Source organism: Phalacrocorax carbo, chromosome 19, assembly GCF_963921805.1.
Source record: "Phalacrocorax carbo chromosome 19, bPhaCar2.1, whole genome shotgun sequence".
NCBI classification, from domain to species: Eukaryota; Metazoa; Chordata; class Aves; order Suliformes; family Phalacrocoracidae; genus Phalacrocorax; species Phalacrocorax carbo.
The window spans coordinates 433228-444549 of NC_087531.1; the positions used below are offsets into that span (position 1 = coordinate 433228).

Sequence of the window (11322 nt, forward strand, 5' to 3'; positions counted from 1 at the left end):
GTGTGGGAAACTCCTACCCCTCGATCCAGGAAAACTGAACTTGGCAGTGTTTGCTGTCAGCACATCTGGAGACAGAGGGATGGTTGATCAGCGAGATCCACAAGGCCCTGGGAAAGCAAGGAGGCCATGTCCCTCTGCAGTTGCTTCTCTGTGGCTGCCCGACCTCCCCAAAACACCTTGGTCTCCCCAGTGTCACACAGGCTGAAGGAGCAGTGCTGGGAGGTGAGTCACTCTCCCCTTCAGCCTGGTGTTAACTCTGGAGCCTACAGGCTGCTACTCCAAACACACCAGCAGCCACCAGCAGTTTCAGCCCCAGCCTCCTGCGAGCCCCTCCTCCCTCACCCTCCCCTTGCCCCCGGCTCAGTGAGGACCAATGCGAGCCGCACCGGGGGTGCAGAGCACACAGAAAGAAATCCAATTTCAGATGGGAGCATTCCCTGGTGTTCTGACTGCATTATTCATGTCCATACTTAACTCAATAAAGGCCTCATATTGTTTTTGCTTCAAGAATGATGCTGCGCAGCTCCCAGTCTGCCTCTGCCCGGCGGGATCCTGCGCTTGTGCTGGGCAGCTGTGGGGCACTGCCCCACAGTGGGACCCTCTCAAGGAGGGTCCCTGAGCCCCCAGTTGGCAGCCTGGGGCAGGAGGGAGCAGAGCCCCCTGTGCCCATGGCCATCAGCACCACACACCAGCCTCAAACAAAGCAGTTAAACCAGTAAAATAAACATGCCACCAGCCCTTCGGGCACCTCACGGCAGCATCAGGGGGCTGAGGGGCCAGGGTAGAGCCAGCAGCAGCCGATGAAAGGTGTGGGCTCATTCTCTAGTGGCAAAAGAAGTAAGCCCAGGCTCTTGCAGCCTTTTCCTGCCTCAGCTATTGGGGGAACAGTGCAATTATCTTTGCAGATGCATTACTACATGACAAAAAATAGCAGCTGAGACGGAAGCACCGCATCCCTGTAGGTATTCAACTATCAATGGAAAATTACACATTCATTACTGGGCTTTATTTAGGGGCTTATTTTATTCTTTGACTCAGCCGGCACCTGGCAGCCCTGCCCCGGGAGGTGCCATCCCCAGCGAGGGGCAGAGGTGCCAGGGTGACCCTGCTCCCCGAGGTGGGTGCCGGCGGCAGCACCGGGCATGCGGGGCAGAGCCGGGCGGGCCACCAGCACCCGCCTGGGGCCGGGTGAGCCGAGGGGACTGGCAGGACCCCAGAGCCCGCCTGGGGCCGGGTGAGCCGAGGGGACTGGCAGGACCCCAGAGCCCGCCAGTGCCGGGGGCTGGTGCCGGACCCGCCAGGAGGCTGCTGCCCCACGCTTCACAGCCCAGCCACGCCGCCGGCTTAGAAAGCCTCCCACTGCCCGGCTCCCGCAGCACTGGGGCAGCCTTCCCTCGACTCCGCCGATTCCAGCAAAGTGTCTTTTCTACCTGTTGGCCACGCTGCACAGGCGGGAGCCACGGGCAAGGCCCACCGAGGGGCTCTCGCTCCACCAGCCGCCAGGTTCGTTAATGGGGATGAACAGCAGCTTGGCTCCGGGCTGCTCCGGGCTGCTCGGTGCCCAGACCAGGCCTTGCCAGGAGGCTCCGAGGCGAGCGGCCACATCCTGCCCCAGGGCGGAGGTGGGATGTGAGCCTGCGAGCAGTGGGGCAGGCAGGGTGCGGAGATGCTGTGCGCAGGGAGGAGATGCCGTGCAGGACCAGCAGCCTGGGGCCAAGCCCTGGATGCTGCAGCCCCCTCCGGAGCTGGGGCGACTGGGGGTGATCCACATGCAGAAGGGGTACAGCGGCACCTGGGGGGGGGTCAGGGACAGACCTAAGTGAGACCAGCCAGGAGCTGGTGGTGATGGAGATGCCATCCCTGCACCGCCTGCACCCCTGGCCCCATTGAGCCCGCAGGCACAGCAGCTGGCAGCGGCAGCCCTGTCCCAGCACCATGCCCAGGGGTGGCACGAACAACCAGGGCGCTTCGCTCATTTCCACGTTTAATTAGAAATGTATTCCAAACCACAAACCCGCACCGAGCGCCAGACACGCTGGAGAAGGGGCTGTGTATGCTGTAAAAACCTGCCAAAGCCCCGAGCCGGCCGGGGGGGTCCTCGGGGGCTGTGGGACACCTCTCTTCCCAGCAGCCCCAGCCTCGTGAGCCAGTGCCGGTAGCTCCCCCCGCCCTGCATCTTTCCCACCACAGCTTCGTCCTGGCCCCGGCCTGGGGAGGGCTGTAGGGGCTAGGGACCGCTGGGAGCCTCACATGGCAGCCACTGCTGGGGAGAATCCAGCTGGAAAGGTGGGAGCGACAGGGATATTCCAGCAGCGCCGGCCTCAAAGAGACACTTGAGTCAGCCCCACAGGCAGAGCCAAGCCGGGGGCTACAGCCCCCACTGATGGGGCACCCCATGGGTGGGGGCACCCCCTGAACATTGTTCCAGAGAGAGGGACCGAGGCAGGGAGCTGGGTCCTGAGCAGCAGCGCTGGGCGAGAGGCACAGCTCAGTGTGCAGGGGGCTGGTCCCCTGGCTGCCCCTCACATACCTACGCACGCACACACACACGGATATGCGCACGCACACATGCACGTGCACACCAAGCCTGCTCGCCCCATCCCACCTACGGAGCCCTGGGACAAGGCTCCTGGCGCCAGCCCCGACACTGTTTGCTCCATCATCATCCAGAGACCAATTCCATGTGCTGGGACGTAGCCGGTGCGGGGGGCCGCAGTTCTGGGCAACAGGGGCCAGTGGTACCAGCAGCTCAACCAGCCCTGTGCAGGCAGGGCTTTGGGGCAGGAGGGGGACAGGGCAGCCCCACCGCAATGCCCACCCACGCCCCCTCCCTCTCTGCGGTGAGCTGGGCACAGCCTGGGCAGGAGTGGGCAGCACTGCTCAGGCTGGCTTCGGGCCCCTACTCGCTCAGTGAGACCAGCCACCAGCTCCCACCTTCGCAGTTTCATCTCTGCATGTGGAATAAAAGTCTTTGTGTCCAGCTGGGCAAGGGGCCCTATGCAGATGACGGAAGAGAGGCAGCAGAGTGGGGGGGTCCTTTGGGGTCAGTGACTGCAAAACCCCGCTGAGGAGGGGGATCAGGAGCCCAACCCTGGGGGTGAAGGGGGCTTTGCCTACCCCAGAGGCCAGGCACAATCAGAGGAGGGGAGAGTGGAGGGGCTCTGGCTTGCCCTGGGGCTGGGGTGAGTCCAGTGCCAGGGGAGCAGTTGGGGGCTCACGTACCCCCTGGCATCACTGCTTCCTCCGGACAACCTGGCGGAGGTGCAGCTCGCTCTCTGCAGCCACGATGGGCTGCTCGTTCTGCCGGTGGTGGCTGATGAGGTGGCTGATGCTCTCAAACAGCACATCCTTGGTCCTCACCTGGGGGCCAGGAAGCACAGCAGACCTGAACCCAGGAGAGATGCCTCCCACCCAGCATTCCTGTGAAACCCCCCAGTACCCCCCCATCCCCATGGACTTCTCCCCCAGTGTCCCTCCCACCCTGCCCTTACCCCCGTCCCCCATCGCTCACCCCGTGCCCTGCCCTTACCACGCCCTCGGGATCCACCAGCAGCAGGTGCTTGGGCTGCCCGCTGTGCATGCCGGTCAGCACGTACTGCCCCGGGTTGGTGAGGCTGTCCCGCACCAGGAAGTCCCCGTCCATCTGCAGGAGCCTCTCAGCATCCCGCCGGCTCATCTTCCCATGGTACCATGGCTCCCGCCTGAGCTGCTCCTCCGTGGGGGCGATGGGGGCTTTCCGCGTGGGGGGGCTCGGCCACTGGTCCTCGATGGGGAGGCTGGTGCTGCCCCCAGCAATGCACTCATGGAGCTTCAGGGCATCCTCGAAGGGCCCTGTGGGAGGCAGGGAGTGTGGGGCGTCACCCTGCCAGGGCACAAAGTGCAGCTGGGGCACGGCGGGGACAGGGACATGCTGAGCAGTGGCAGCAGGACCTGGCGGGTTACAGCTGGACCCACCTTCAGGCCAGACCCTGCTGCACCACAGCCACCCCGGGCAGGACACTGCGCCTGTGCCCAGACAAGGAGGGGATGGTGCCCCTCTGCACTGGTACAGCTGCCCCCTCCATGGGACCAGGCAGGGCAGGCAGATGGCGTGCCCACCCACAGCCCTGCCCCGAGCATGGCCCTGCTGCCCTGGCAAGGGTGGGCGAGGACGGGGCGCCAGCTCACTGCCACCAGCTCTCAGCGCAGTGCTGCTCTGGGCTCAGCCAGCGTGGGCACCACCGGGGCTGCGGCACGTGGCTGGGCAGCCCACCGGCATGGCTCGGCCCCTCCGCAGCAGGTCCTGTACCAGACCCCCAGCCTGGTGGCTTACTCATATCAAAGAGGTCCTTTTTGGGGCTCTCCTCCAGCACCCCGTGAGCCGCTGCCTCCGGCTCCCAGGCGTCCAGGCTCTGCGTGTTCACGTACATGTGCTCCTCGTAGTCCTGTGGCCCCAGGGGGTGGCCGTCTGCCTGCAGGTACCCATCGCAGGGCTGGCCTGCGAGGACCAGGCATCACTGCCAGCCCAGGCCGGGCAGAGCTGCGGGGACCCCCGCTCACCGTCCCTGGGGTCCCCCCCGCGGAGGTACCCACCCTGGCTCTCCAAGTCCCAGGGCGGCCCCAACTGGCTGCTCTGTTCTCGCCTGGCTGCAAACCCGCCCTGGGGAGAGGAGACAGCAGGGGTGTCGGGGGGACCAGCCTGGGACCCCACGGCAGGGCCAGCAGTGTCCCCAAGGGCTCACCTGGCTGGGAACACCAGAGCTGGAGGGCTGAGTGCGGATGTGACCCAGGATCGTGCCATGCTGGAGCCGGGAGTCGATCAGCCCCCCTGGGGGCGGCTCCTTCCCTGGGATGCTGTTGTAGTAATCGTGCTCAGCCACCTCATCCTCCCCCCAGGCCGACTCCTCTGCACCCAGCGCCCTGCAGCATGGATGGGTGAGCTGGGGACACCCTCCCTGCCTCAGCGCCCCAGGGCAGGTATCGGGGCTCCCAGAGCAACCCCCACCCAGGGGACGTGCATGGGACAGAGGGTGCAGGGCTGAGGCAGGTCTCCCCGTCCCCCTACCTGTCTGGGGGTGCCACCACCTTGGGGGGGCTGTGCAGGTACTGCTTGAAGCGCAGCTCAAAGGCCTGTCCCACCGTGCTGATGACGCTCTGCGCCAGCCCCTCGCAGCACTCCAGGATGTGGCAGGCTGCAGACAGACGGTCGATGGCTCAAGCATTTCCCCCATGCTCTCATCACCCCTCTGGGACCACCCTGATCCTCCCCTCGTGCCCCCCACAAAGGGTCCCCTCCTCCAGCCTTCAGCCCCCAGGGCATCCCTCCTCCTGTGCAGAGCTCCCGGCACAGGTGCCAGCATCACCTCTCTGGTTGATGGGGTCCTTGGCGACATAGGCGACATAATCCGTGGTGTCCTGGGGGCAGAGGGGTTGCTCAGGGCCTGTGTCCCACTGCCGTGCAGGGAGCAGGGCTGGGGCCACTGGGGCAAGGGGACAGGCTCAGCCCCAGCCCCAAGTCCTGCCCCAAGACCAGGCTGCCCCACCCTTCAGCTCAGCCATAGGACAGGCAGCCCCCATCCCCACTGCCCCCGAGGGACCCCAGCCGGGGGACGGCTGGGGCATGCATGCCTCACCGTGTCCCCACCGGAGGCAAAGGAGATGGACTGCATGTGGTGGTTGGCGATGATCTGCAGGGGGGACACAGCCCTGGGGGGTTAGTGCAGGGGCCACCAGCTCCCCCAGTTTGTGGCAGGAGGCAGAGGGCTGGGAGATGGCGGGTGGTGGGGCTGCGTCCCCAGGGATGGCTCTCACCTGGCGTGTAGTGGGGATCATGAGGTTCAGCCCATCAACGGAGATGTTGACAGCGATACTCATGCCAGCAAAGCGGAGGTTGCTCTTGCCCAGGATGGAGAAGAGGGCTTTGTTGGGAGCCTGACAGGGGGAGAGGAGCATGGGGGCAAAGCAGCCCCCCAGGACTAGGTTTCCTGGGGTGAAGGAGGCACAGAAGGGTGCCCCAAGAAACCCAAGGCTCTGCCCCATGAACTGGGCAGGCACCCCCAATGCCCTGTCCCACAGCCCCGGTTGACCCCAGAGAGGGACAGGCTGGGTGGAAGCTCACCTTCTTCTTCCAGATGCCCTTCACGCCCGGCACCGCCTCGTACAGTCTGTTGATGGCTTCCCTGCAAGCCATGGCCCCCTGGCTGGGTTACTGCTGCAGACTCCTGGCCCCTTCCCAGCCACCTCCTTGCCCACAGCTCCACGGGGTCTGGGGGCATCAGCCCCTGCAGCCCCAGGCGCTGCGGCGTCACCCCACGGTACATCATCCCGGCTGGAGCCACCTCCCTTCTGCTCTTTCCGCCCATTGATCCGCAGCAGTGCCCTTCGTCCATGTCCCCGTGTGCGGGATGGATCCTGTGGGGCAGGGGCCCCCCCAAACCCTGGCTCCATGTCCCCCCCTCTCCGCAGGACCCCGGGGAGGGGGAGCACCCAGGGACTTTGGGGGCTCCAGGTGGCAGCAGGAGAGTAGGACCACGGGGCCGTACCTGGTGACCTGTGTCCGGGTGTTGAAGTCGAGGGACCTCATGGAGCGCAACACCTCGATGCACCCCATGTACTGCAGGGGGACATGACACGGTCAGAGCAGCCTCCTCCGACCACCGCTGCCAGCCCAGGGCAGGGGATGGGGAGGAGAGGAGGGGAGTCGCCGGGTGTCAGTGAGAAGGGCCCCTCCAATGCCAGCTCCAGGGCTCTCACCCCAACACACGGCACCCCTTCCCCCTCCACCCCAAAATGCCCCATCACATGCCCAGACCCCGCACTGAGACCCGACAAACTCATCTGCGTTCTATGGCTTGCGCCGCCCTCGCAGGGGCCGGCTGCGGCTGGGCCCTGGGGCTGGTGCCCCGGCACAGAACCCCCCCGCCCCGGCGGTTCGGGAGGCCGCGCCGTCCCTCCCTGGACGTGCCAGGCCTTGCGGGCAGCGTAACGGGGCCGGGGGGCCGGCGATGGGGCAGAGGGGCGGCAGGCTGCGCGCACCGGCGGTGGCTGCCCACGACACCCTCCGGGACGGATCCCCGCCACATCCCCGCGGCCGCCGTCACGGCACCGCTCGGCACCGCGCGCTCCCGCGACGCCCGTGCCAGGGCAGGTCCCACGGGAGCCTGGGGACGCGGCCGTGGCCCTCGGCGGCAGACCCAGCTCTGGGGCAGCCGGGGGGCGGGGGAGACGGGACCCGGCCCGGGGACCCTGCCCGCAGCCGTCGGGAGGAGCGGGCAGACCCGCCGAGCCCCGGCCCGGCGGCGACGGGGCTCCCTGGCTGCCGGCTGCCCCGGACGCTCGCGGGGCCGGGGGCTGCGGGGGCTCCGCGCCCTCCCGCGCCGGGGCGCGTCGGGCTCCGGCTCCGGCTCCGGCTGCGGCGGGACTTACCCGGACGATGTAGGAGACGCCGGGCCCCAGCACCCGCTCGTCGGGGTGCAGCCAGCCCTGCGCCGGCTTGCGGATGAAGCTGCCCTTGCGGCTCCACTCCTCCCCGCCCGGCCGGGCCGCCTCCGCCCGCGCCGCCCGCCCCGCCGCCGCCGCCGCCGCCGCCGGCCCCCGCGGCCGCCCGCCGGCCGGCCCCGAGCAGGGCGCGGCGCAGAGCGGCTCGCAGGCGCCCAGCACGGCGGCCAGCCCCGAGGGGGCCCCCGCGGCCGCGGCGCCGCCCGCCCGTGTCTGCGCGGAGAGCTCCCGGCCGGCGCCGGCGGGGCCGCGGCCGAGGAAGCCGCCGGGGCCGGGGAACTTCCACTGCGGCATCCGCGGCAGCAGCGCGCAGAAGGTGGTGCCGGGCTCGGGCTCCTCGCCCGCCGCGGGGCACGGCCCGGGGGCGCCGGGGGCCGGCGACGGCATGGGGGCGGTCAGCGGCTCGTCGCGGAAGCGGTCATACTTGGGCTCCGGGAGCATGCCCGGGGCCGCGCTCCGCTCCGCTCCGCTCCGCCGCTCCGCCGCCGCCGCGCCGGCTCCCGCCCCCCGCCCGCTCCCCCGGGGCCGCGCCGCGCTGATGTCATGGTGCGAGCGCTCCGCCGCCCGCCCCGGCCCCCCCCCGGCCGCCAGCGCATCCCCCGCCCCCCCCGTCCCACCCCACCCCCAGCATCCCCCGGCCGCCTCTCACCCCGGCCGCCTCTCACCCCCCCAGCATCCCCCGCCCCCCCCCCGGCACCTCCTGGTTGCCGCCGCCGCCGCAACCCGCCCCCCCCCCAGCATCCTCAGATCGCCTCTCACCCTCCTCCGTTCCCCCAGCACCTCCCGGCTGCCCGGCCCCCCCCCAGCATCCTCAGGCCGCCTCTCACCCCCCCCACCCCAGCATCCCCCTCCCTCCCGGCAGCTCCCGGCTGCTCGCCCTCCCCCGCTGGGCACAGTCCGGGCTGCCTGCGCCGGCTGACAGACCTCGGGGCACGGATCGGCCGCCCCCACACCTGGGCTGCCCCCCCACATCTGTGTGCCCCCGCAAACACAGCCTGCGAGGACGGAGCCATTCTGCCCGGTGCCCTGGTGCAAACCCACTGCCTGCAGCCCACGGCTGAGCCGCGCCCCCCGGGCTCCCACCGGCCCTGCGGGCTCCCAGCTTTGCCGCGGGCGCTGCAGGGTTAACGGGCGGGGGGGGGGCAGTGGAGCGGGGGAGGGGGGACTACTGCATTCCCCCGGGAGCCGTAAGGCTGATGCGGGGCTGTTCACCGCTCCGATTTTGCAATTAGCTGGAGTGGCGAGCAGGCAGCTTCTGGAAGGGACCAGCAACCCCTGGCTGCTGCCCTCGCTCCCAATGGGGACATTTTCTGCTCTTTCCCCATCTTCATCACCGAGAAGCCATTGCAGGGGGCCCGGGGCTGGCGGGGAGGCAGGGGTGTGGGAGCCATTGCCAGGCTTGGCCGCACCACAGGGCTGCCCTGTTTCTGTGCTTCCCAGCCCAGTGGTCTCGTTCGCTCTGATTTCATCTGCCTCCAAAGCCAGGTCTGGCTCCCGCTTGTTTATATCTGTCTGTAGGGCTCAGGCAATAAAAAGCACAATCATTTTCTTGCTTCTCTGCCAGTATCTGCAGCAAGCAGGGGAAGAAAAAAACCAAACCAAACTTAAAGGCACTTTCTGACCTCAGCCAAGCAGCTCGCCCTTCCTCCAGCCCTGGGGCTGCTGCTTTTTTCCAGCAGTTCAAAGGACTCAGACCTCCTGTCCGAGCCTGGCACCAACCCACAACATCCCACTCCCCGCAGGGCTTGGAGAGTGGCCAAGCCATGCATGTCCCCCCAGCGTGAGATGGGCGCTGGGCCCGTACAGACGGAGCCAGGGGCTCCTGTTGGGGTTTTCTGCCGGTGCCCGGAGCGGCAGGAGCCAAGCTCAGGCAGAGCGTGCAAGCCCTGTCCATGTGAGTCGGTGGGGTGATGCTCCAGCATGACTCACACCAGCCGCCCAGCACAGCCCTGGCAGAGCCGAGGACCAAGCCTGGAGCTGCTGCTTGCTTCTGAACTCACCCTCTTCCCTGGTGTTTCCAGTGCTTTGCCGTGGATGCTGACCCCCCGTCCCACCCTGGCTCCAGGCTGGCTGGGTACAGAGGTGCAAGGGGCCGCAGGGTGAGGGGACCCCACAGCTGAAACCCACTCCCTGGCCCAGAGCAGGACCCGCAGCTACTCTGCCATGCTGATGCCCTGGGGACCCTCGCCTTTCCCCGTCCCACCCCAGCCCTCCATCCCCTCCATCGCCAAAGTCATCATAACACCCGAGCTCTGTCCCCGCGGTGCTGGCATCATGGGCTCTGCAGAGCAGACATGCTTGGCTCCAGCTGCCCGAGGAGCCTCCTTGACCGGCTGGAAACCACCCCGCTCCCCTGCCTGCAGAGGCAATGCTCGGCACAAACAAAACCCGAGCCTCCCCTGAGGCCAGCCATGCCCTGGGCCGCCTTTGTCTTGCCTTCTCCTTGCTGTCTCCTGCTCCCTGGCAGGTGATGGGGTGAAAGCCAGTAATTGCTCTAAGTGCGATCAATAAATCAAGGTAATAGAATTACATGTGCTGTTGCCATATTAGGAACCGCTTCTCTGCTCTCTCCTCTCTCCACCCTCCTTGGTTTTGTTTTCAAACCGCTGCAGTGGACTGGAACGGGTTGGGCTCCTCCGTGCCCTCGAGGCAGCTCCAGCAGGGCTTGGTGGGGACTCGGATCCCTGCCCAGTGTGGGCAGCTCTGGGTGCACATTCCCAGAGGCTGGGCCTCACCCCCATGCAAGGCACTGGGTCCCCATGGAGGTCACGGTCATTTTACCCTATGCCATGTGCAGAGTGCTCTGGGGTCCACGGCACCCTGCGGCATGAGGACGGGACCAGGCACCCTGTGGCGTGGGGATGGGAGCAACGCCGGGCATGGAACAGCAGCCCCCGCTGGCCCCACACCCACCGCAGCAGCCTGCTGCCCTGGGGAGGCGGAGCTGCTCTCCTGTCCTGCACAAGTCCCTGGTGGCCAGGGGATTATTTTCATCGAATTTGCAGCCGGTCTTAGGCTCTGGAGAATTAGCTTCATCTCAAGGGATTTACCCTGGCTGCTTTTAATCATTACTTAAAGGAAAGCCTCTCTGAATAAAGGCTGGATGACAGCCTCAGGTGCTCCGTAGGCTGGGGGAGCCCCGCAGCACCTTGTCACCCCACCGCTCTGCAGGGCAGTGTCCTGCCTCGCCACAAGATCCCTCCAGGCTCTCCCGGTCACCACCACACGTGCAGGCTGGTCAGGAGCCCCACAGAGCGCAGACCAGGCGAGGCTACTGGGGCAGCCAACTCGAGGGGGGACAAGCAGGGCTGGTTGCTGCCCTGCCACTCCCCAGAGGCACCCGATTTGCATAACTTTTCTAAACTGTGCCTAATTAATCTCTTTACACCTCTGGCACTGTATTAGGGGAATCAACATCAAGTGCTCTCCAATCCATGAAGGATTAATTAGGGGAGGAGAACGTGTGTGCCCACAGCCAAGCAGGTGAGCGACTTCCCAGCCGTGCCGAGGCAGGCGCTGCTCTCCTGCTGCAGCACCAGCAGCCACACCACAGCCCCCCGTGGCGCTGAGCCCCTCCAGCCCCGGGACCAGCTGCCCCCTCCCCATGTCCCCTTGGCGCCAGGCTCAGGGAAAGGGCTGGGACTCTCCCAGGAAGGCACTCTATAACCACCCCGACTGAAGCCAGCCAAGACGCTGGCACTGAGAGGGCAAAGCCAGCAGCCTGGCACTGAGCGGGGCTGCGGTGGTGCAGGGTCCCTGTTCAACCCTCCTGCCCCCAGCCTGGCTCCAGGCAGGAGGTGCCTGCAGGGACTCCAGCGCTGTGGCCAGGAGAGCCAGCGGCAGAGC

General features: G+C 67.0%; 1 protein-coding gene across 2 annotated transcripts; it reads right to left on the minus strand.

Annotated features, from left to right (window-relative positions):
* Positions 1-1967: 1967 nt before the first annotated feature.
* SHC2 (SHC adaptor protein 2) lies at positions 1968-7985 on the minus strand. 2 transcript variants are annotated; one of them, XM_064469697.1, is made up of 12 exons: positions 7405-7985; positions 6522-6592; positions 6098-6158; positions 5791-5910; positions 5613-5666; positions 5343-5394; positions 5045-5171; positions 4722-4833; positions 4573-4639; positions 4313-4477; positions 3530-3831; positions 1968-3360 (listed from the first exon to the last, which is right to left on the minus strand). In XM_064469697.1, the coding sequence occupies exons 1-12, from the start codon at positions 7915-7917 to the stop codon at positions 3232-3234; spliced, it is 1773 nt and encodes a 590-aa protein (XP_064325767.1). In that variant the 5' UTR covers positions 7918-7985; the 3' UTR covers positions 1968-3231. The 2 variants fall into 2 exon arrangements, with proteins under 2 accessions (XP_064325767.1, XP_064325766.1); XM_064469696.1 differs by having other exon boundaries at positions 4722-4899; positions 7405-7984.
* Between the last annotated feature and the right edge of the window lie 3337 nt (positions 7986-11322).